A 27,016-nucleotide genomic window follows, 5' to 3' on the forward strand; every position below is an offset into this window, starting at 1 on the left:
GACTTTGGGTCCACGAAGTTCAACATAACCAAGGACCTTAAAATGGCCCTGTTGGGACGAAGACGAAGTCACCGAAGTGGAAGAGCTCGTCACGGCAATGCGACGCGCAAGTGGGCACCGCAGTCAGGCTATGGAAAGGGCCGGTAGGAGCACAGGTAGCCTGTTATGACGAGCCACCGGAGGTTAGTTTCAAACGTCTGGATAACTAGGAAACAAGTCATGAGACTGCCAAGGCCCAATCAAACTCAGCGTTTCTCAAACTATAGGTCGCGACCCGCTAGTGGGTCGCGGGCTGATTTTTGGTGAGTCGCGAAGGCTTGGGCAAAATGTTAAAAAATGTCAAAATTTACTAATGTCAAGTGATATTGCTAGCCATTATCTAATTTACAAATAATCCATTGGAGAATCGGCACGGTAATTTCCAGAAATAAGGTTTCTCCTCAATTCTATTTAAGATTAAGTATTACAAGTTTCAATCCGGAGTATATTGAATATTGAAACTATTGTTTGCGTTCTGAAATCCACTCTTAAACTATGCGTTTTCAATCAAAAGGTTTACGATTGGGGTAAAATAATAGGTTTTTAAATAAAAAGAAAATCGCGTTAAGTACTGTTCCTTTGAATTCCACTAAGAATTTGCCCTAACAAGCCCAGGTTAATCATCATCAATAGATTTTTACTAGTTTCTGTGAAAAGAAAATGAATTCAAGTTGAGTGCAACTGTTACCAAGTCTGCATTTTCAGTTAGATTCATACGCCAAGTACTGCAGTTGAGAAATTTAAAACATTTAAAAATCAAAACATCTGCAAAGAATTACCAAACTTTGGTAAGAAACCTTATCTTTATCGAATTCCATCAAAGTTAACTTAGGTGAAATTCTGCTGAATGTCGATAATCTGATTTTTTAACGAAATCAGAATAACTGAAAAGTGATTTCATCAATATTAGAAAAAAAATATGTGTGTATGAAGGATATGACTAAAAATTTAAAGAGGATTTATCTGATCATCATGCAGCAGTGAAAGCAGAACTACTACTCGCCGTAAATATGTATAGCATTTTCAACCCGATCTTTTATTTTGAAGAATATTTCAAAGTTCTACAGAAGCATGAAATTCAAAGATTTTGTAAATATTGTTTGTAATAAACAAAAATATATTTAAATATATAAAAAATATTAGAAACTTTGAATCGTATTTCTAAATCTCTAAACTAAGAATTTTCTGAAGCTAACTGATACTTATTTGTATACTTACTTTATGAAAATAAGTGCTGGTTGGTCGCCAAATTTTATAAAAATCAATAGTGGGTCGCAAATTCCAAAAATTTTGAGATTACCTGGTGTAGGAGATGCAGCGCTGAAGGCCATAAGGCAAAAGGCTGCACGAGTCCACCCATTTGTCTGTTTTATACAGGGAAATTCGTGAACAACAGCCATCCAACGGGTGGTCCAAGGTGCCCGACCTTCAAGCAAGCCGCAGTGGACAAATCACAGTGCAGGAAACGCAGCCGAATCTAAACAACTGTGACGCAGCTCAGCAACTGCTTTGTCAGGCGGTTTCTGAGTGAGGAACGGATATCGCCATTGCCATTATAGCGAGTACCCGCTGGCAACGGAAATTGGGTCACGGAAGGGTCCAGAGAAATGGCGGCTATGAATTAGCATTAAGTTAAAATTCACAAATATAAAGAAATTCAAAAAAAAAGGCGGCTGTATGGACGACGGATAAATATCCCGTCCAGGAGTTGGTGTCTACTACCTATGAGGGCTTCGTGGTAGCCAAACCGGAGTTTAGCCAGTTGTAGCTAGTTTGCGTCTCCGCGGTGACCGATTGAGCAGTTCACGCAGATGCAGGATTGTATGACGATCGTGCTAACAGGGCGAAGGCCGGTGGTAATAGCGGGACTTTAATGCCTGGGCCGTGGAATGTGGAAGTCATTTCATGAACCAGCGGGGTCAGATCCTGCTAGATGTCGATCTGGATAATGTCTCGGCAACAAAAGTAACTTTAGCAGGAACGGTGCGGAGTCGATTATCGACATTACATTTTGTAGTCCTGGCCTAACAAGTGGTTCAAACTGGAGAGTAGACAGTGGCTATACTCACAGTGATTACTTGGCGGTTCGCTACAGTATCGACAACAACAACAGCAGGCAGCGGATAGAAGGAGAGGTGGCTAGGACAAGGTCTCCTTAGGTGGAAGACATCATACTTTAACGACGAAGTATTAAGGGAGACACTCTACCGTTACTGAAACTTCCTCGGTCTACGCGGTGATGAGTTGGTAGCGGTTCGTGTGATGCGACCATGCCTAGGTGAGTCCACCCTAGAAATGGAAGACTACCCCAGACAACCAGTAATCGTATATGATGTTTCATAGGATGCTAAAGTGGTGGCCATATCCGTGCATGCCTCCATTTAGGCGCATGTAAAATGTACGCATATCGCCTCCACTTTAACATCTTATTCAACATCTTATACGATCACTGGTTGACTGGGCCGGCTTACTGGTGGACTTAAGCGATGGCAGACCTGCGCTGCGCCTGCCTACGGGCCAGGTGGCGAATGCAGCGAGCACGAACTGAGGAAGATCGATCCAAACGACAGGTGGTGTTCGTCGCTGCTAAAGCCGCGCTGAAGACCGAGATAAGGGTAAGCAAAGAGGCCTGCTTTGAGAGTCTCTGTCAGAATCCGTGGGGTGATACCTACAGGATCGTGATGACCAAGACGAGAGGTTTAATGGCTCCTACAGAGCAAACTCCAGAGATGTTAGAAGGGATAATCGAGGGTTTTTTTTTCGCGTCACGATCATAGTCCTTGGCCTCCTTTCATAGGCAGCCAGGGACTGGGGCTGGCGATGAGGAGAGGATCACCGATATGGAATTTGCATGGATAGCAAAGACCCTTAGCGTAGGTAAAACCCCAGGTCCGGACGGATTTCCGAATCTGGCCTTAAAAGTAGCTATTGCAGCTATTGATTTCCACATGCGGAGAGGACACAACTCTGTACAATCTTGTCCAGAGGATGTGTAGGGATGAGATTGGCTGGAATGCCGATTCAACGGCTATCGGCCACATCGTCTTGGAGCTACAGAGGAGGTGGCGCGTGGACTCAGAGAATGGCAAGTTCATATGCGGTACAAGAGGTTGTCCAGGGGTTTGGAGTCGGCTTCGTAGGTCATACCGGTGCCCTGCGGTCGTTATCGACCCATACAGCGATTAAGTGGCCATGAAGAGAACATCTTGGTAGCGTTGTTGTCGTAGCGTTGGTCTACTGGGTTGGATCCGAGCCCGCGGTTGGAAAAGGGTCCCCGATAAGGGCCGGGGAGGTGAAGATCCTACTGTCAGCAACCTTCTGGTGCAGCTGATAGGGCCTTAAGGGTAATGATACCCTTGCTTTCAGCAGGTCAGATCTAATTGCTCGTGAGCATCAGTGCTTGATGCTTGCAAAACAGTTCAGGTTGACCCTGCCCACCTTCCGAGGAAAGTGTAGAATAAGCATAAGTTAAAATATAAGGTAATAAAATTGAAAAAAATAAACCAAAAAATGAGATGAAGTAGTTCGAACAACAATTTGATGACGGTATATTTTCAAATTTTCTTCTATTTAACATGGAACGACCGCCAAGGAAGTGCACGAAATGAAAATCCTCGCTTGCAGTGAGCGGGAAATCTCGGAAGAATTGGTGTAGTTTCGAATTATGAGAAGCGGAAATTTTGCGACTGCCGAATTTTGTGGGCACAACCACACATACCTACACTAGGCACTGTACTGTACATTCCGAACGAAAGGATAGGGAATTTTAAGCGCCCAGATTTATGTCTCGTTTTTCGTGTGAGTAAGTGTTCTCGTTCTGCAGCATGAATTATGCGACATGGTGTGATTTTACGGTGGCAACGAGCATGTGTGGATATGATAATCCGGTGCTGCCTAGGAAATCATGTTCCTCGTACCTACTTGTGGGTGACTGAAGGAGCCTGATGTGGGCGGGGAGGTGAGAAAGAAGATTTTCTTACCAGGTCTCCAGGGATCAGCAAGGAAATCAGTGATGCACATAGCGCTTTCCAAGATGAACATGAATAGAGCAAGCGAACTAGAACCACCATCTTGGTCTCTGGAGCGGAAGGAAGGATGTGGAATCTTGGGCTGAGTAAGTTTCTCCTCGGGCGTAGAACATAAATATTAAATTTGACAATCTTCCTTACACATAATTTTCAAAAGCAAAGTTTTCCATTCATATGCTAGAAGTAGGATAAAATGGGACTCATCCCGGAACGGAAAGTTGGCGCCCGTTGAATGGGATTTCGATTGAAGCAGATACCGGAAAGTGTCAGTTGACCGATGCGGTCAGTTTGAACAGGAGTCGTCATTGAAAGTTTTTTCTACATACATCGATTATTGGAGGAGGGGTTCTGAAGTGATGTGAAATCTTTTCGACGTATCATCAAAAAGTCGTTAGAAAGTGATTCACATAAAGAAATTCTTGGAATGTTATTCAATAACTGTTCACCACCAAGCTAGTTTGATTCGCAAACAAGAGCGACATTCAAGAGTGGTTTGATTTTACTATTGTTCTCGCACCGAACATAAACATTTGCACTTGGATCACAAAAAATGGCTTCAGACTCTTGTTACACAGATGTAACTAGTCTAAATAACTAATTCAGACTAGTTACAACTGCTTAGCAAGAGTTCTAGAAGAAAATGCTTACACTTTGGCGTTGTTTGCTATTTTAAAATCTCATTTATCAAATCGAATAACTCCAAAAGAACATCAATTTTTAAAATAAGTAGTCGAATTTAAGAAAACCTAAATTTAGCTTTTTCTTTCAAGAGAATCAAATATAAAGATAATCTGCTAATAATGTCATATTTTCAAATTACTGTTTCTGTTCAAATAAATTGGATGACTTTTGGTAACACTGTGGTCTAAATTATATGATATTCGAGTAAAATGAATGAGGCGCGTTTTCTTATTCAGTGTAGCTACATTTATTGTTCCGTTATAACCATGCTCAAGAAAGTCATCACAATGAATCCGGCGATCACCGCAAGCAACTGCCAAGCTCCAACCACAGCTCCCGGCTTCCGTTTGCTCCGTTCTCGCGGTAGCACCTCGCTGACCGTCACATACAGCAGTGTCCCGCCGGCAACAGCTTGCAGTACCGGTATCACCACTCTGTTAAAAGTATCGTCCAATCCATCCAGTGCCATTCCGATGGCGATACCGCAAACCGAGCCCAGCGAAAAGATCACAATCTGCACCATGCTGGATTGGCGGCGGCCACCCTGCTGCAACTGGTGAGAGCTTACTTCCACTCCCAGACAGAAGGCGACCACAAATTTGTGTGCACTGACGGCTCCCAGCAGCAGCAGCACTTTGGCAGATGAGTTCTGAACGCCGATGGCTAGGCCCTCGAGCAGCGAATGGACACATAGAGCCAACAGCAGGCTGAAGGTTCCGGTTGAAGCATGCTGGTCTGGACTGGGGTCGGATGGGGGAGCGGTGGATTGTTCGATATCCGTGTGAGTTGCACTAATCGAATTGCTGGAAGTGAGAGAAAAACGATTGAATAAGAATGTAGCAATTACACTGGACATCTTGTTGTTTTATTTAAATACTTGCACAAACGTATAAGGTTAAATACATTTTAAAAGTATGATGTTCATTTTTTTAAATACCATATTATTGGAAGCAAAAGTCAATTTCTTGATTTTGCTTTGGCTGACCAAGCCATGTGTAAATTATACTGTTGAAAATGCTTTGACATCCATGACACAACAGAAACACGTGCTCGATTTACAAATAGAAATTTGAATTATGAAAAGATGTTTATCTAATCCCATCTGCAGGAGATTTGGATTGTGAAATAGAAGCAAAAACCATGTGCGGCTGTGGAATCAGGTTCAGTTCTACGCCTACTGGCGACGGAGATGGTCGAGTGACTCCGTAGCTTGAAGGAATAGAAGTACCCGTCTAGCGAATTGGAAGTCGTGAGTTCGAGTATCACCGGAGTACGTGGATTTATTTTCATAATTCAAATCTCAATTTGTTCATCGAGCACCCTGTATCTTAACTTGGGGAAATACCAAAGAGATTTTCCGGTGAAGTTCTTGGGAAAACTACTGGAGGGATCATCGGAAAACCCCTGGAGGGATAGGAACCCCTGTGTGATTTTTTTCTTAAAATTTACTCTGTTATTCCTGCTGGATATCCACTTCAAATTCCTTCAGGAATTCTTGATAAGATTGCTCGGGGAATACTGAGTATTCATTCAGGAATTTTTGATCAAATTTACCAGGAAGACTTGATGAAATTCCTCAGGCCATTCTTACTACGAAGGGAATCCTTCAGGAATACTTGAAGGACTCCTAAGAACAATTCCTGAAGAAATCCGACCTTAAATTGTTTGAGAAATTCTGCCAATAAATCTTCAATAAATCTTTGTTGAGATATCTGAAAGAGTTCTAGTAAGAATTTCTGTTCGTATTTCGAGATAAATCCCAAAATCCTTCGGAAATCTCTTGAGAACTCACAAGAGAAATTTCTATTGAAATTGCATGAAGGATTTGTGTTGGAATATTTGGAGAAACCTCTGGAGCATTCTCAGCTAGAATTCCGAGATAAATCCTATCAAGCATTTGCAGAGGAGTTTCAATATTTTTTTCCAAAGACTTCACCATGAATTCTTCCAAGAGTTCCTCTTGTCGTTTTCCCTTCGATTTTCCCAAGAGGTCCTCATGGAATTCATCTAGGAATATTTACTGGGATTCCTACAGAAGTTCCTTCTGTGATTTCTACAGTGTTTTGTCAACACCAAAAATCCTTCATAAAATCCTCTTTGAATTTCATCAAAAATTCCTATTGGATTTCTTCCAAAAAATCCTTATTTTTTCTTTATTCATCCGTCATTGGGTGGGGCTAATTTCAAAAAATCTCTCCGGGGTAAGATTTCCCAAGTGGAAAGTGATCTACTAGTCGAAATAAGTGAGCTGTAAAAAAATGAGCGATTTCGGTTGATATTTGGGGGTGGCGCAAAGGGTTCAAGTGAAATTTTTGCTAGAACAAACCTTCAAAACCCATTTCAAATTTAATTTTCAAACATAGTTTTTCTAGACTAAATCGGTGATTCTAGAACCCAATTGGGTCAAATTTGTGCTCAGAATTGCGATATCTCTATTGAGCCTAACTTTTCTGTGGAATTTTTAAGAAATTCACCCAGATATTTTTTCATGCGTTCCTTCGGAAATTTTTTATTAGAGATTTGGGGCTTAGGGAATATTTCCTCGTATTCTTACTGGCTATTCACTTCTGATCCCCTTAAAACAATGTAGAAATTTCTCCTGGAATTCGTATTGGAAATCATCAAAGAAGTCTTGCTGGGATGATTTCTCAAGCAATACCTGCTGGAAATCCACCATGAGTTCCTGGAGGACTCTTTAGAGCACAAACTTCAGAAATACTAACTGGGAATGCTTGAGAAATCATTACCAAACATTAACTCTATTTCTCTTGATATGGTTTGGATCACCGCTTACTTAATCTTGTTCGTTTTGGATTGGTGTTTCTCGGTGATATCTTAATTAGACTCGTAATTTTAGTTTACGTTTCAACCTACTTTTATTTTTTCGGTCATCATCAGAACTATATAAAAGAACATAAATAAACAAATTTTCACAATATTAACACATAATTACAAACATTTTCAAATTTCAAATTAATTGGACAAACACTTACACTTTCCGCCGCGCCTTCGTTCTTTGGGGCGGCTCACTTAATTCTAATTATCTAAGTCAGGTTACGTCTCTGTGTCGTCTTGTTCGTTGCTGTTCGTCTTTCAGTTTGTGTATCAAGTTGTTGTATGTGTTTGAGAACCCGTCTACGTCACGTTGTAAATTAACCGTCGTTTCTCTGTTTATCTTAATGTGAACTACCTCTGCTGCTAGCCTGCTCGCGTCATTGTTGATTCTCTCCAGAATTCTAGTTCGGGAGAAGTCAAATCGATGTCCGTTGTCTAGCGCGTGTTGGGTGAGTCCCGTAGCTGATGCGTTCGTGCGTACCGAGTTCTTGTGTTGCGCTATGCGCTTGTCAAGTGTTTGAGAAGTCTGTCCAATATATTCCTTCTGTTCACATGCTCCACAAGGGATAGAATACACTACGTTTGTCTGTTTAAATGTTGGTATTGTGTCTTTTAGTTTTGTGAAGATAGTTGTTTTCATCTTGTCGCATGGTTTGAAGGAAGCGGTGATGTCATATTTTTTTAGCGTCTTGTTCACCTTCTCGCTGAGACCCGGTACGTAAGGGATGGACACGTACTTTTTCGGTTCGTCGTTGCACTCCCTCTCTAACGTGTTGTACAGCCGGTGTACCCGATCCCTCACCGTTCGTCGAATGAGATTCTACGGGTAGTTGTTGTTACGGAGAATGCTCTTCACTGTACCAATGCTCTCTGTTCTTCGTTCGACGTCCGTCAGTTTGAGTGCTCGGTCGACCAACGCGATCATCGTGTTAACCTTGTGGGTATGCGGGCTCTCCGAGTTGTAGTCCAGGTAGCGACCATCCTTCTGTTTCGGGAACCAGATCTGGTGGAGCAATTCAACGCCATCGATGAGAAGCTGAGTTTCACTGTGGAAGAGGAAACGAATGGGTCGCTTCGCTTTCTGGATCTCACGCTCACGAGGAACGGAGAGCAAATCCAGAAGATCTGGTTTTTTTTTTTTTTTTTTTTTTTTTATTATTTTTATTTTTATCTGTATTAACGAGATTTTTAGCCCTAGGCTAGTTCATCTCGGGACCCACGCTTTACTTCCCTTCCGAAGGAAGAACTCACATTTTTTGCGAGTTTGTCGGGAGTGGGATTCGATCCCAGGTCCTCGGCGTGATAGTCAAGTATTCTAACCATCACACCAGGTCCGCTCCACAGAAGAAGATCTGGTTCCCGAAACAGAAGGATGGTCGCTACCTGGACTACAACTCGGAGAGCCCGCATACCCACAAGGTTAACACGATGATCGCGTTGGTCGACCGAGCACTCAAACTGACGGACGTCGAACGAAGAACAGAGAGCATTGGTACAGTGAAGAGCATTCTCCGTAACAACAACTACCCGGAGAATCTCATTCGACGAACGGTGAGGGATCGGGTACACCGGCTGTACAACACGTTAGAGAGGGAGTGCAACGACGAACCGAAAAAGTACGTGTCCATCCCTTACGTACCGGGTCTCAGCGAGAAGGTGAACAAGACGCTAAAAAAATATGACATCACCGCTTCCTTCAAACCATGCGACAAGATGAAAACAACTATCTTCACAAAACTAAAAGACACAATACCAACATTTAAACAGACAAACGTAGTGTATTCTATCCCTTGTGGAGCATGTGAACAGAAGGAATATATTGGACAGACTTCTCAAACACTTGACAAGCGCATAGCGCAACACAAGAACTCGGTACGCACGAACGCATCAGCTACGGGACTCACCCAACACGCGCTAGACAACGGACATCGATTTGACTTCTCCCGAACTAGAATTCTGGAGAGAATCAACAATGACGCGAGCAGGCTAGCAGCAGAGGTAGTTCACATTAAGATAAACAGAGAAACGACGGTTAATTTACAACGTGACGTAGACGGGTTCTCAAACACATACAACAACTTGATACACAAACTGAAAGACGAACAGCAACGAACAAGACGACACAGAGACGTAACCTGACATAGATAATTAGAATTAAGTGAGCCGCCCCAAAGAACGAAGGCGCGGCGGAAAGTGTAAGTGTTTGTCCAATTAATTTGAAATTTGAAAATGTTTGTAATTATGTGTTAATATTGTGAAAATTTGTTTATTTATGTTCTTTTATATAGTTCTGATGATGACCGAAAAAATAAAAGTAGGTTGAAACGTAAACTAAAATTACGAGTCTAATTAAGATATCACCGAGAAACACCAATCCAAAACGAACAAGATTAACTCTATTTGTTGATAGCCAACGTGGTAATTACGGTGGGCTTGAAGTGGGTGACAGCGTCATATAGAAGTCCCAACTGTATATGTGTTGTCCGTTGTCTGATGTTGGTAATGTTCACTCTGTGCGGCCTCGGGGCGAAGGCGGTGTAATTGTCTTTTCAAAAGTAAAAAGCCAATGATTCGCATAAAAGCTCAGTGATTAGTAACGTCACCTTAGAGCAGCCGCAGTACTGCCGCCTGGTGAGAGTCGGATGGCAAAAAAAAACAAGACAAAATACGTTTGTTTATACTTCTTCACACACATAGTGATAGATACAAATGGAATTTCTCATGGAGTGAATTATTTTTTGCTGCCATCAAGGCCAATCAACTACAGAGGGTAGCCAAAATGTTAGGGATAGGCAACTTTTTTTTTTCTCACAAAAAAGTTCAACATACTGTAACTTTTCAAATCTCAAATGTTGACTGTTTGTCAACCTATTATATGTTCATCATTGGTACAAATTTGAGCTCGATTGATTAATCTTTCGCGAAGCTAGAATCGTACTCGTAAAACACTATTTTTCAGACAACTAATTTTTGAGCTGTCATATCTAGGAGATCGGTGAACCGAATTAAATGAAAGTTTGAACGTTTATCAACAATATATTTATGCTTGAAAATTCTTTAAAACGTAGGTAGTATTCAAACGTTGAAAAAAGTTATGATGGATTAACACTTTTAAGGTCTTTCTCGAAAAAATGTTGTGGACCCTGGCAACACGGATGGTGATGTGGCTATGTGTGTGGATCACGCTGATGGCCAAGATCAACCCTAGATCAATTTATTTTGTAATGTAAAGGGTGAGTCGTTAATTATTGTGCCACCCTACCTTCAACTGATACGCAAATTGTCTACAGTGAACGAAATGAAACCAAATTTTTACAGTAGTTTAGTATATATATGTATTTCAACTTTTTGGTATCGGTTCAAATTTAGGATGCGTTTTAGGTCAAATTCAAGATATTTTAGATTGATGCCCTCCATGTGGCCATGTTCAGGTTCCACCTGAAACAAACAATTTAAGCTTTCTGGTTTGTTTATGCGCATCGTGCTTGGTTTTCACCCAGCTCCAAGCTTATGTTTCACTGACAACCGTTCCTGAAACATATTGACGAACATTAAGATGATCCGATAATGTAGAATCATTATTTGTTCGAAGGCGCGATACCATAATTTTAGATTTTAGCATGTGATTGTACAACATCTTTTTGAGAACTGTTAACTAAATTTATTCTATATTCATCGGAATCTCACTGATAACTGCTCAATTAAACATATGTAAACATCAGACTATAAGAAGAATCTGTGCAAAATTTGGTTGATTTCGGTGAAGTAGAAAAAAAGTTACGCTAGTTTGAAAATGGCACAATAATTATCGACTCACCCTTTAAGTACCTCTAGAATTTGATTGTTTTCTAAAAATGTATGCGCTTTAATCTGAACTTATAGATAGCTATTTAGCACGAACAGTAACGATATTGTTCGGATGAAGTATCAGTAAATCTCTACATTGAATTGTAAGTAAGTTGTCATGTATTGAATTGAATCGCAAATTATCAGTTTATTTTTATAACTAGTTGTATCGTGACCTCAAAATTTATCTGTGGAAGTCAAGAAGGGACAAGACTTTAATAGTCAACGAAACTGTGAGTTATATTGAACGCTTAAATTACTGAACTACAACTAACTATGATTTTTCCAGCTTAAAAGCAACACCTGAAGAAATAAAAACTGTTCGCTCAAGAGACTTTGACTGGTTTTCCTTTCCCCGGCGGCCACAAATGTCAATTTTTCACATCTATGTAATTCAATTTTATTTTTGATATCCGTAGATTTTCTAATCTATTCTTAAGATATCTATAATAAGATTTATTAGAGCCTATTTAGATTAAAGGAAGAACACATTTAGTATGTTTTGTGCAGTATTGTAAATTTGACTTATTTTCCTCTATATGGGTGAAAATGCCAAATCATCATAACTTTTTTAGATGTTTAAAAAGTAACTATGTTTTAAAGTATTTTTAAGCAATCATATATTGTTGATAATTGCTCAAAATTTCATTAATTTCGGTTTATTGGTCTTCGAGATATGACAGCTCAAAAATTAGTTGTTTAAAAAATAGTTTTATACGAGAACGGCTCTAGCTTCGCGAAAGATTAACCAATCGAGCCTGAATTTTTACCAATGATGCACACATGATAGGTTGAGAAATAGTCAAAATTTGAAAAAATTTTATGCACTCTATGAAAAGTTACAGCATGTTGAACTTTTTTATGAGAAAAAAAAAAGTTGCCTATCCCAAACATTTTGGCCACCCCCTGTATGCAGCCGTAAGGGTTGTCCGGTACAAAATGAACAATTCCCAGTTAACATTTTGGACTGTATAATTTTCGATATGCATCACCATATAGAAACCAAATCAATCGTATAAAGTGCACAAAACTGCTATATACACACCAAAGTGGAGGCGATATACATACTTCAGGCGACTGTTTTCGATTTCTTATGATCAGAAATACGACATCTCAATCAAACGATTTAAACGACCAAAAAGGACTTTCTGTGATTAGTTATACGAAGTTTCAAAATATGTATCGACAAAAAAAAAGTTGAAAACCAGTCTCGAACACAGAACCTCGAGATCATGAGTCTGATACTATACCACTGCACCAACCAACTTCTCTTGAAATGATGTTGGCATTTATGCCAATATAAACTTAACTTTCTTGCTGTGATACTGCTTTGTCACTTTCCCATACATACTGGTATGAAGACTGGGTAGCAAATCTTCCTAAGTCCTTACGATTCCGTTCAATATTTATTTGTTCTGATATATCATATTGAGATCTGTCAGTTTATACAACATGTAGCGAATTCCAGTTGGCGCTATTTACAGCCAGTAATGTTTACAACGTTCGCATCGCTCGGTCGCCGTCGTCGTCGCGGAAAAATGTTGTTAAAAATTAGAAAATTTATTATTCTGGATTGAATACTTGCGATATAGTGAAAGAAGTGCCAGCGGTCAAATCAGTGCTTCGTTTGATGGTCACCGGCTAAGGAAGAAATCGTTGAAAGTGTCCCGAATCACGGCACAACGCCTCGCGCTAGTAAAAAAAAAACATCCTCCGGGAGAGATGGGTTGGGTAGCATTATTTGCAAAGTGAGAATCTGGTGCCGGAGCGGGAATTCCATTCTTAGACGTTTAGTGTGGATACGAATCAAGTTTAATCGATTGGCCGGGTGCAGATACTGTTTAAAATATTTGCGCACCGTTATTTTCGGGACGGATGGGCGATGGTTTTGCACCGCGACAGTGTTTCAAATTAATTTCAGCAGCTCAATGGGAACATGGCCCGTCGCAGTGTTTAAGTTATATTGAAGGCGTGTAAGAAGGGTTAAAAGAGTGAATCGGATGGTGAGTGCTTTTGGGATGCCTGGAAACATCAGTAGATACAGAAAAAAATGTAAGTACTGGCATTGCACTAAGGGCCAGAATCGCAATCTAGCGGAACTAAATTAATTACTCCTAAACGAAGCATTTCCGACACATGATGTCTTCGACAAAATTGTTTGACATCAGCAGGGGCATCTATTTCTTAGAACGTAGTAGTTCGCAACTCGTCCGCATAGGTGGCGCCACCATCTAACATCTTTGTTTTACGTCCTAGAGACTTGGCGTCTTCGGCAAAGTTGTTTATTTTGGCAAAATAAACAACTCTTTTTCAGACGTCAAAATTCCACAGCCTACTGTTTTCAAGTTATTTAAAAAATAAAAACTAATCAATGAAAAAACAGTTTTTTAAGCTAATTTTGACATTTTTACCAGAAACCATGTGAGTTTAAATTTTTCCTAATGCATATGTGTCAAGCCAATCACATTGTACGGGAATATGTTGAATATTATCATTAAAAATTTAAAATAAAAATACAAATTCGAAAAAATAGTGTGAATTTCAAGCCTTAATATCTCACAAAGCGCAAAAAATCGCATCATCAAATTTTCAGCAAAAACGAAGCAATACTAGGTGAACATACTGCCAAAAATTTGGAGAGGTATTTTTTGGTGTTTTTGAGATAATAGCTTTTTAGTAACAGTATAAATATTAGTAATGTCAGCATGTAACTTTTTACTGTTACACATTAGAGAGTTTATGTCTTTGAAAAAGTTGTTCATTTTGACTAAATAAACAACTCTTTCCTAGACGTCAAAATTCCACGGCCTACTGTTTTCGAATTATTGCATATAAACTAGATTATATTGATAAAAAATGACAATAAAACAAATTTTGATACAATACTATGAACTATTTTTATTGTTTTTACTTTTACGATACATAGTAGGTCATGAACATGTCAGTTTCGTGGAGCTTCTGTTTCACAATCTTCGATCAACGTCCTTTCCATCCAGAAACAGATCCACAAGCTTTCGATAAGATATTTCGCGCTCTAAAATTTAAAATGATTGACAAAATAGGTTAAGCTTAAAAAACTTTGAAATTACCATGCAAAAATCTAAAAGATATCTTGACCCATGCTGACAATAGTAAACTGTCATTTGCTTAAACTTCTGTATCGTAAAAGTAAAAACAATAAAAAATAGTTCATAGTAGTGCATCAACATGTGTTTTATTATCAGTTTTTATCAATAACATCTAGTTTATATACAATGATTCGAAAACAGTAGGCCGTGGAATTTTGACGTCTAGGAAAGAGTTGTTTATTTAGTCAAAATGAACAACTTTTTCAAAGACATAAACTCTCTAATGTGTAACAGTAAAAAGTCACATGCTGGTACTACTTATATTTATACTGTTACTAAAAAGCTATTATCTCAAAAACACCAAAAAATACCTCTCCAAATTTTTGGCAGTATGTTCACCTAGTATTGCTTCGTATTTGCTGAAAATTTGATGTTGCGATTTTTTGCGCTTTGTGAGATATTAAGGGTTGAAATTCACACTGTTTTTTCGAATTTGTATTTTTATTTTAAATTTTTAATGATAATATTCAACATATTCCCGTACAATGTGATTGGCTCGACACATATGCATTAGGAAAAAAATTAAACTTACATGGTTTCTGGTAAAAATGTCAAAATTAGCTTAAAAAACTGTTTTTTCATTGATTAGTTTTTATTTTTTAAATAACTTGATATCAGTAGGCTGTGGAATTTAGACGTCTGAGAAAGAGTTGTTTATTTTGCCAAAATAAACAACTTTGTCGAAGACGCCAAGTCTCTAGGACGTAAAACAAAGAAGTAAGATGGTGGCGCCACCTATGCGGACTAGTTGCGAACTACTACGTTCTTAGCAATAGATGCCCCTGCTGATGTCAAACAACTTTGTCGAAGACACTATGTGTCAGAAATGCTTCGTTTAGGAGTAATTAATTTAGTTCCGCTAGATTGCGATTCTGGCCCTTAGTGCATTGTAATAAGAAAAACGCGACGATCCGATGGTGGCGGTCCAGTGGTGGTGAAAGGGTCGGATGACTATGTCAATGTGATTTAGTTCGATATTTTATATATCCGTTCAGTCAGTTGACAGTTGCCCTCCGTGCGCGACACACGTTCTTTTACGCGGCTCTTGCTCTTCGCGATTCCTGTAGTGAAACAAGATGTCTTCATACAGGAAGAACACTCTAGTGGTGGACTTCAGTGTCCTTCCAAAGCGTGTCCCAGCAGATCAAGTGGAGGAATTCCTCAAACATTATGTCAAAATCGACATGGCTGATGTCAGGAGCATCCAATTGCATAGCTTGAAAAACTGTGTGTACATCGAAATGCACAATGCAGGTGTACCCCCTCGTATGGCCAAACAGCACAATTTGCAACACTCGATCAAATACAAAGAATCGTGCTACTACATCCCAATCTACGTCGATGGACCTACTACTACCATTAGGATTCACGACCTATCACCGCAGATGTCTAATTCCATTATATCTGACTACCTGGCGCAGTACGGCGATGTTATCTCCGTATCCAACGAAGTGTGGAAACACTATTTTGTGGGACTACAGAATGGCGTAAGAGTAGTACGTATGAAGATGAAGAAACCGGTGCCGGCTCATATCACGATCGACAACCAACTTTCGCTCGTCACCTATGCGAAGGGTGAGAAACACGTATCATTACACGAGAGAGATGAACAAAAGCAGTGTCAGAAGCAAGCATCCCGCTCGGACGTACTTGAACCTCAGCGCTCTGCTTCTATTCACACAAACCAAAACGATGACCAACCAACAGCACCGAATGAAACCGACGACGACGACGACGACGACGACGACGGCAACAGTGGAGATAGCGCAACTGACGACGAACTGCAAACCACCACGAAGCGGCGGCTGTCAACTAGAACATCCAGTGATGATAACGATGTAGATCGAATGAACAGTAAAGGTCAAAAAAGTGAAAATGTATCAGAAGCAAAAGATACCGGTGATTCTCCTGATTTAGGCTGGAGGATTACGCGATCTAGGAAGTGTAAAAAAATGGATAAGCTTTGAAATGTCTTCAAAATTTGCTAGTGAAATTATAGAATAACTAATTATACCTATTTGAATTATAAAATTGATCAAACGTATATCCGACACGAATGCACTTTCAGTGTAAAGTGTCGTTAATAAAAAGAAAAAAAAAAAAAAATATCCGTTTAGTCGATACCATTCAAAGCGAATACGAATTGCGTTATATATGACTTATTTTAATTTCAATTTGAACGATCATAAATCAATCGCAATGATAATTTATATACAAACTGTGTTATCGTTGTTGCTACAAGATTTAGCATTTTAAACGATTATGATTTTAAATCCAAGGAAATGCGATTCGAAGTGAACCTACTTATACGATATGTGGTTTGCTGGGTTGGTTCAACGACGAGTGTAGAGATTTTGGGAAGAACGCTGCTTGGTTGGTCATGCTGCAGCATTGGACTCGGCAAAACTTTTCGGAAGTAGAAGCATCAGATCCGTCTTATTTGGCAGAAGAAACGCCGCGTTTTTCCGTATCTCTAAAAATATTTCTTTGGACCTCAGCCTGATTACGGCATTTAACTCTACCATGAAATGTACAATTTAACCATATCCGACTTCAATCATTCATCTTCCGTATTGTAGTTTGCTTATTGCAAACGCTTTTTCTGAAAAGCTCAGATCTAATTTTCAACAAAATTCATGAAGCTAAAAGTGATAATCAGTGCTTATGAGCAGTAGGAAGTGGAAAAATTTGGGATTTAATTTCCACCAAATCTAATTCGGGTGTCCGGTTTAAACTTGTTTGTTCTAGCTGTCATGTCCGTTCTTCGGTGGACATAATGTCAAAAAGTTCCTTAATACTAAAGCCCGAAAAGAAAACATTAGGGTGGCCTAAGCTTAAATGAAAAACAAAAATTTTGAAAAAGGGCAAGTCTTACCTCCTGAATCGGTTATTTTGGACTCCCAGAAGCTACGTTCAAAATTTGAGCAAAATCGATTAAGCCTAAGGGGGTGCTCAAAGTGCTTGAAGTTTGTATGCGAAAACGTGGCCAAATGTATGTAGAATAAGTTTACGATTTTTGTCGATAGGTAGCGCTGTAAGCGTTTTATGATCAAACTCTTTTAATTTTTCTCACAGGCATCGGATCACTTTGCGGTCTTCGACAAAGTAGTTTGGAATATAGTTACCAACAATGATACCAAAGGGTTTTATCATTAATCGCTTACAGTGCCACTTAACGACATTTGGCATACATTTGGCCACGTTTTCCCATACAAACTTCAAGCACTTTGAACGCCCCCTTAGGCTTAATCGATTTTGCTCAAATTTTGAAAGTACCCAGGCAACCAGTAATCGTATAAGATGTTGCATAAGTGGAAGCCATATGCGTGCATGCCTCCATTTAGGCGCATGTAAAATGTGCGCATATTGTCTCCACTTTAACATCTTATTCAACAACTTATACGATCACTGGTTGACTGGGTAGTTCTTCTATTAGTATTAACCTAGTGTTTTCTATGTTGTGCTGGGATTAAACCAGAAGCTAGACATCAAAGGGGCTTGAGTTCCGAAGCTTGGAGAAATATTAGAAATACTGCTTTGTTTCCTCAAAAAATCAAATCGATTATGTTTGATAAGGGGCACACTTTTGTTGGGATTTAAATGCTTATAGAAACGGGACCTCTTCATCGCATTCGATTTCTTGTACTTCTGAGGTAACAAAACGAAACTTGTACAGCTATCGATGCTTCTTGCCTCTCATTGAACAACGGAATAGTATGTCAGACACTATATAATATATACTAAGGATACGGGTATTGCCACAATATATCTAAAATAGTGGTCGCGATAGAAATTCCTCCAGGATTTTCCCGAAGAATTCCTCCATGAGTTTTCGGAGGAGTTTGTCCAGGAATTTCCGTAGGAATTCCTCCATAAATTTTCGAAGGATTTTCTCCTGGAATTTTTAAAGGATTTTCTCCTGAATTTCCGAAGGAATTGCTCTACGAATTTCCAAAGAAATCCCTCCCGGAATTTCAAAAGAAATTTCTTATGGATTTGCCTTGGAATACCTCCAAAAATTTCCGAATGAATTCCTCCAAAAATTTTTGACGGTTGTCCTCAAAAAATTTCCTAAGAATTTTCTCACATAATCCCCAAACGTGTTTCTGAAGGAATGCTCGAAGAAGTTTCTCAAGTTTTCGTAGTTTCGCAATACATTTTTGAAGGAATTTCTTGAGGAATTTCCGAAGAAACTTCTCAAGGATCTTTCGCTGGAATTCCTTGAGGAATTTCGTAAAGATTTATAAAAAAAACCGAAAAAATCGTTATCAAACAATTTCTCACGAAATATCCAAAGGTATTCCATAAGACATTTTAGACATATGTCAAAAAAATTAAATATAAGGCATTTTTAAAGAAATTCTTCAAAGAATTTCCGAATGAGTTCCTCTAGGAAATAAAAAATCACAAAAAGCATTTCTTCAGGAATTTCCGAAATATTTTTTCAAGGAATTTCAGAAGGGATATCTCATGAGACTTTTAGTGTATTTTTTTCAATATTTTCCAAAAAGTTGCTTCAGGAATTTGGGAAAGAATTCTCACAGAAATTTCCGGATGAATTCCTCCAAGAATTTTTGAAGGTATTCTTCAAGGAATTTTCGGAAGAATTCCTCACGAAAACTCCGAAGGAGTTCCTCAAGGAATATTCTAAATCTATTTCAAAGAAATTCCTCAAGGAATTCCCGAAGAATCTTCTAAAGAAAATCGTGGAAGAACTCTCGAAGGAATGTCTTATGGAATATCTCAAGGAGAAATGAAGGAATTCTTCAAGGAATTTCTTAAGAATTTGTCAAGGAAAAATTTCCGAATGCATTCCTCTAGCAACTTCCAAAAATTTTCCTCCAGGAATATCCGAAGAAATTCCTTTAGAAATTTTCAAAGAATTTTTTTCCGGTAATTCCGAAGGAATTCATTAAAGGATTTTTCGAAGAAATTTCTAAAAAATTTCTTAGGGTATTCCTCAAGGAAAGGAATATTAGTTTGATTGGAATTTTTAAAAGAATTCCCGGAGAAATTCTTAAAGAGTTTTCTGGAGCTTCTCAAACGGATGTCTGGTGGAATTAAAAATGATATTTGTAAAGAATTACTGGAGAAATTTTCAAAAGAATGGATGGTGAAATTCGTAATAAAACTTCTGGAGGAATTATTGAAGAAATTTCTGAAGGTGCTCTCAACGGAATTACTGCAAGTTTTCCGAAGGTAATATCTGCTGGAATATCTATATTAAAATAACCTGAAAAAATATTAAAGAAATTTCTAGAGAAACTGCTGGATAAATTCAAATTCATGATGGCATTTGTTAAGAAATTCCTGAAGTAATATCTTGAGGAATTCCTCAGGATTATAATCATATATGATTCTTCCATTGAACCATTCCTGTTAATCACCCATATTGCATACTTCACTTTTATTTTATTTAAATGAAGTATTTGAACTCCTTGACTGCAAAGTGGTTTTCAGTGTAAGGGTGCTCGCCCCCCCTGGCCGAAAAGCTGGCTACGCCCTTGGCGGTTACCATGTTGGAATAGTTTGGTTTATCTCCAATGGTATGGTTAGTGGTCACCCATTACCTGCACCGAGCTGAAATGAGAAAACTTGCAAAGCTCTCAGCCACTTTTTTTAATCTTCTTGTAAACACATCAAGTTATTCACCAATGATTCAATTACCATCCACCTGGACAATCGATTGGCATGCGTTTTTACCGCGAAAACTTGATTTTTTTATTTACTTCAGGAGCTCACACTTTATCAACCATATAAGAGAAAATAGCAATGATGTTTCATAATTGAATGAATATAGTTATTTATGTAACGAGTTGCAAAAAGTTGATTTTTTCAGCACGAGTCGTACATTTATCCAACGATACGAAGAGTGCTGAAAAAATCGAGTTTTGCAACGAGTTCCATACAAAATTTTATGCAATGATTTTTTCATAATGCAACCCATTTGAGTTGCATAATGTTCATAATGCAACTCAAATGAGTTGCATTATGAACATTATACAACTATTTTTCATTATGCAACTCATTTCAGTTGCATAATGAACCAGTTCGGAAAAATTGCCCATTATGATACCAAAATGAGTTATATAAAATAAAAAATTATGATCCTGAATTGCATAAAAATCGTTTTCCCATTCCCAATTTCCAAGTAAATGTTTAAGGTTGTTCCATTGTTTAACCTAATGAGCTTAAATTTTCAGAGGGGGCATAGAATCTGGTTTTGAAATGAATTAACGCTATGGAGTGAAACCGAATGTGTAAACCACCTTTGCTCAAGTACACAGTATAAAGATCACAACAAACAAGTTGCTGTGTACGCATCGATTGTTGTCATTTCTGTAAATCCCCGGACATGCCGGTTAAGGATGCCTGACCAAAACGAGACACTTTGAATCCGTACAAAATTGGTTGTTGAATCTGTAAAGATTTGAGCATAACTTATCGACAAACTTTCTCATACAATTTTAGACTGCAACGACATAATAATAATATCTCTTCTCGGGCTTACCATACTGTATAGAAACTTTGTGCAACTTTTTTTTTATAGTTACCACTTTGATTGTTCTTTTTTGTTATTTTATGCTTTACTGTTTCTACATATGAGTTTTAATTGAAGTTTCTGATGGTTTTCAAAAATTCTATAAGAAAATTGTCTAACATTTCACTTCAGTGTAATGTTTGAGTGCAATCCTAGTTAAAACATTTCTTCAATTATGATGACATGCGTTCAACTATTGTTGCACTGTGCTAATTACGTATCAAACCGGTGGTAGCCTAATACCTTCTGCTAATCAGCGAAACGGACTCCCCGCTGCAGCAATTGAATAGTCTACACCGAAAACCACCACCGCTAGCTCCTGCTCCGCCACTCGGGCAGAGATGCACCAACTCCTCCACAGCATAGATTAGAAAATAGCCGGCACAGAATATCACCTCGGCGTATTTGGGCAGCAGCAGCCGTACCTCGGGCAACATATGGACCAGAGCGGTGGCCAACAGAACGCCCGCTCCGAAGCACAGCAACAACGTTATCAGGGTGGGCCGGCTATGCTGCTTGGTCCAGTACACCGGTATCAATCCGCACACCAAGCTGCCCACTCCAAGCACAAAAATCGCCAGCAGTTTGGTTCCCTCATCGTTCGATTCACTACTCGCCAGAACTGTCACCTCACTACTAGCAGCCATTCTCGTGATCTCCACCGCACAGACTGACGATGTGGGCGAATCCGGTTTTGTATTCGCGCTTCACTGGTTGTTGCGCTGCCGCTGTCCATTTTATCACGCGCAATAATAGCCGTTTGAGTTTGTAACCAGAACCAGACTGGGCGTCAAACGGCGAAGATAGGGCCAACAACGAGAGACGTCGTCATCGTTGCCTTGCCACCGCGCCGCGACCTATCTACAGTGAAACCATGGTGTACCAACGCGACATCATCGGCCGAATCGGAGAGTCAAAAGAGACAAACCGATTATTTGTACATTAAGGCATCTCGAACGGAGCCGAAAATACTCATGGCCACGCGGCATTGATTATGTGGACGCGGTGGACGCTTCTCAGCGCGAGAGCGTTTGAGAGAATCGATCGCGAATGGTGATCAAGGGAAGACGATCACGAGATCGTATGGAAATATGGTTCAAAATGCGCTTTCGGGGTAAACTGTTCCGACGCATTTTGAAAATACCTCGATCACAAATTATTGTAATGATTGGAACCAAACTATGTTTATATTAGGAGTCACGAAAACTCTATTGACTGATCTATGTAAATTGATTTTATTGGTTAAATTTGCTTGCTCGCTTATAAGATTGACTTGTAACTTTTCAGCAACTAAGGGTTTCAAAACATATGGGGACGCTAGGTTGTTGATGTATGGTCCTCATGCAAAAGGTTCACTGTCATGGCCAACGAATAAAAACAATCGAGTTTTTGTTGAAATGCAAAATATAAAAACAGAAATGCATTTCAAACCATACTCCTCAACTCTTGACAATGAATTGATTATTTCTGAGTGAAGAGCCACGCGTGCATTCTGAGGAGTAATCGTGCTATTGGGAATTCCCAAGTGAAAGCGTGATTCCTAATAAGTTTGCTGTTTTAAGAACTGGATTGCTGGTGGTTATCACTTCGCTGAACTGGATATCGTTAGTGCAGTATGTCTAAATGCTCGTATACAATACTTCACCCAATGAAATATATTTTTGTCCATAGATAATGACACCCGAACATAAGTTTCGAGCAAACAACGCAACGGGTTGCATTCACATAGCGAAGTCGGCGAGATGATGTGACAACGATTGTTTGTTAATTGGATAAGTGTGGCAGCTGAATGGAATCTTTTTTCCATCACAACAGTGAACGCGTCTGACTGCTGGGAAAAATGATTGTGATTCAATTGAGGCTCTTGATGTTTTTTCGACGACGACGGTTACCACACGGTTTATTTGGATCAACAAGCTATGGTTTGCACGACTCAAATATTGGAATGAAGATCTAATGAACGTATAGTTCCAGTCAATACTCATTACAAATACTTTCCATTAAATTTAATGTCCCTTGTATTTCATTACATATCTAAGAGAAAATATAACATTTGTATCAAAAGTCTGGAACCTAACTGGAAAACGCATCCTTTAGCTGGCTTATCCTAATATTTGTGTGGCTTCGTGGCCGTGCGGCTAGTGTCACCAAGCATTTAGTCGCATCGTGCTGAGGGGCGCGGGTTCGATTCCCGCCACAGCTGTCAGGAAAAGTTTTCGACTGTGCCACTGGGCGTTGCATGCTAGTCCGTTGTCTAGTGTCGTGCTTCCTTCAAAGAGCGAATAGCTCACTGGAAGCATTAAACGTGTCCGTGTATTTTAATATTGATCTATCTCGCTAATTGTAGGATGGTTCAATTCAGTAGTCGAAAATATAAATTATCTGTTACAAATGTATCAGACTGCCATATTCAAGTGTCATGGGAGTTTCAGAAGGGTTTCAGTGGTCCTTAGGACTTCCAAGAAAGGGAGTTACAGGGATGTTTTAGAGGAGCATCAAGAGTTTGCAAGGGGTTTCCGGAGGAATTTCATGGAAGTTTTACGGAGTTTCAGAGGGGTTTCAAGGCGTTTCAGGTTTTTAGTAGATATCAGGGATAATTCTCCTACAGCTTTATTTAGGGAACGCCCTAACTGGAACGCCTTCTAAAACCCGCTAAAACTCCCTTGAAAGTCTTTGAAACCCCATGGGTAGTATCTGAAACCACCTAAATACTATTGAACACCACCCGAACGAACGTTGGGTCTGGGTTGTGTCCCATGAATCCCCTGGAACACTTCTAAAACCTCTGAAACACACTGTAACATCCCTGAAACCCCCTGTAACACTACTGAAGCTCGCTGGAATGCCTTGAAATCTCTTGGAAATCCCTGAAATGCTCGTGTAACATCCTGAAATGCCTTTGAACGCCTTTGAATCGCATGGAATGGCACTGAAACCCTCTAAAATGCCCCATGTGACCTCTTGATATCCGCTTTGAATGCCCCTGCAACTTCTTAGAAGGCCCTTGAAGCCCCTGAAATGCTCCCAAAATCCCCTTAAAACCCCTTGGAACGCATATAAACCCCATGTTACTCGCTAGAACTACATAACCCCCCTGGAGCACCCCTAAAACTGCTTGGAATGCTCTTGACGCCTCATGAAAACCTCTGAAACGCTCCTGAAACTCTCTGAAACCCACTGAAACACTCTGGAACGCCGCTGAAACTCTTTGAAACGCCCCTAAAGCCACCTGAAACCACCTGCAGCACCACCGAAACTCTTTGGAACTCTCTGGAACTCCCTGGAACACACAGGAACACACCTGGAGCCCCAACACCCCTGAAACCCCTTGAATCCTCCTGGAGCACTCATGAAACCCTCTGGAACACCCAAAAACACCTTGAAACGCCCCTGAATCTACCTGGAATAAACCAAAGACGCCTCTGAAATCCCCGAAACCCCCAAGGAATGTCCATTAAATACTATGGAACGCTTCAGAAATCCGCTGGAGTACCTCTGGAATAGACGTGTGCGTCGCCACGCCGCTCCGCCGTTGCCGACGATTTTCATATTCATATCGCTGCTGTTCATATTTTTCCACGCCGCTAAAAAAAACTTTCCAATGAGGAAATGTCAAAGTTTTTTTTCTCGCAAGCACTTCATGAATTACCTGTGGTGGTAATGTTTAAAGAGTTTATACTTTTTCTGATGCATGATTTCTTTCCATGATTTCTTTTCATGATTCTTTACTGCAACACAGTAAAGGTCCTCGCTTATTTTCTAAGTACTAAGCGAGTCTCCTCTATAAACCTTAACGGATTATCAACAATCATCTTGGCGGCATTTTCATGCACTCAATAAACACATTCTCTTACATATTCTTGTAATGTCCTTGGAAGATTTCTATGGAAATTTGCGAATGACATTCTCAGAAAAATATATTCATGATTTTTTTTTCCCAAAATTCCTCCAGAATTAGAGGAAACCTCCAGAAATTTCATCATAAAAATTCCCGAATATTCCTTCAGATTTTTTGTATGCCTTAAGTTCCTCCATAAATTTTCCAAAGAAAAAAAGATGTTTATTTTCAACTTTCTCTCCTCTCATGGCACACTTTTAGTAATGGACCTCCTCTAAAATTTGTTAATGGATTATCACACATTTGTGAACCCCCTTAACGTACATAATGTGTATAAAATGTCTATTGGACATTCCCCATTCAGAAATAACACCAGGAATTCAGTTTCCTAAGTAATCCGGAGGTTTTTTTTGAACTCCATCGATTGCTTCAAAAATTATTTCAGGGCTTCTTCAATAAATTCATTTATGTAATATCTTAAGAAAGTTTTACTCGGAGTTAATTTAAGGTTTTACTTAACAAATTCAGAAATTTGTTCAGAAACAATTCCTGGGAAGTTTTACATAAATTCCTTTTTTTTTCTTTGGTTTTGATCACCGTTTACTTTATTTGATGGTTTAAATTGGGTTTTCTCGGTGATGTTGAATGGTTGACCGAAAAAAAATAAAAAGTAGGTTGAAACGTTTAATGTTTTTTTTTATGACATTCAACATCACCGAGAAAAAACCAATGAAATCCAACAAATAATTTCCTTTGGAAATTTCTCGCGTATTTGTTAAAGAATATTTACATAAGTTTCTGAGTTTATCCTCCAGAAATTCTTACCGAAAATTCTCCATGAATTTTGGTAAAAGGTTTCTCTAGGAATTCAAAATACTTATTAATCAATTCTTATGGAAACTCCACCATGGGTTTCAAAGGAAGAGTATCCAGAAACTTCTTTAGCAACTATTTCTGTTTTTTTTTTTAGGAATTCCTTAGGATTCTTCCACATAATCCTCCAGGGATTCTTTTGAACATATCTTCAGGGATTTCAACAGGAAATAGATAGAATTTTTTTTTTCAAAATTCCTCCATGGATTCCATCTAAAGTTTACTCAGAAATTCCATCAGAAATATCACTAAAGACTCCTTCAGTAGTTTAAGGAACTCTTCATGAATGTCAGCAAGATATAACCTCAGAATTTTCAGAGAATGTTCAGCAATTTCTTGGAAATTCTTTCAAGGGTACCTCCAAAAATCTCTTGGAAAATTGGATTTTGCCAAAGAAATATCTAGAAGGTTTCTTTTTGGAATTCCTCCTACGGTACATACAGAAATATCACCTGAGATTTCTTAAGAGATTCTCTCTGGAATTCTTTCACATGTTTCTCCACTGATTTTTCCAGAAATATTTTATGAAGTTACATAAAAAATGAAGTAATTTTTCAAAGGACACCTGAAGGAATTTCTTAAGGAATGTATAAAAATTTCCTGACGAGATTCTTGAGCAAATTTAAATGAAACAATTTTAGAAACAATAGTAGGGAGGAGTAACTGGAGGAATCTCTTGGGAAAAACCTGGAGGAACTCCTTGAGATGGCTTCAGTGGAATATCTAGAAGAACTGTACGAGAAACTCTTGGAGAAATTCCAAATCCATGAATAAATTTCTAAAGGACATCTTTGATGAAAACTGAATGTTGAATAAGTTTCTCAAGGAAGTTTCTAAAAAAAATCTTCGAGAATCCATGAAAAAACTGCAAACAAAGGTACTGGAGGAAATCTTGAAAAAAACATCTCAATAAATTTCTGAAGGGATTTCTGGAAGATGATTTTGAACAAACTCTGAAAGAGCTCCTGGAGATTTTTCTGGAGGAATTCTTGAAAGAGCTTCTATCAAAATGACTGAAAGGTGAGCGTGAGCATGAGCATATATGACCGCACAAATCGTAGTTGCTACTCCGTGATTGACCAGAGCAATCGAAATTGCACAAGGAACCAATGAATAGGGCTTGGGACTAGATAACTATTTTCAATGTACACAGTTCGAGAGCTCTCAACTTTAATAAGGTCAATAACGGCGCCGGCCACGTCCTTAC

General features: G+C 39.1%; 1 protein-coding gene across 1 annotated transcript; it reads right to left on the minus strand.

The window, feature by feature from the left end:
- Positions 1 to 4,987: 4,987 nt before the first annotated feature.
- Positions 4,988 to 21,973, minus strand: LOC109411342 (zinc transporter ZIP2-like). Its single transcript, XM_019684872.3, has 2 exons — positions 21,342 to 21,973; positions 4,988 to 5,551 (listed from the first exon to the last, which is right to left on the minus strand). Exons 1-2 carry the CDS (start codon positions 21,743 to 21,745, stop codon positions 4,996 to 4,998), a joined length of 960 nt encoding a protein of 319 aa, XP_019540417.2. The 5' UTR covers positions 21,746 to 21,973; the 3' UTR covers positions 4,988 to 4,995.
- Between the last annotated feature and the right edge of the window lie 5,043 nt (positions 21,974 to 27,016).

Source organism: Aedes albopictus, chromosome 3 (genome assembly GCF_035046485.1).
Source record: "Aedes albopictus strain Foshan chromosome 3, AalbF5, whole genome shotgun sequence".
Classification (NCBI taxonomy): Eukaryota; Metazoa; Arthropoda; class Insecta; order Diptera; family Culicidae; genus Aedes; species Aedes albopictus.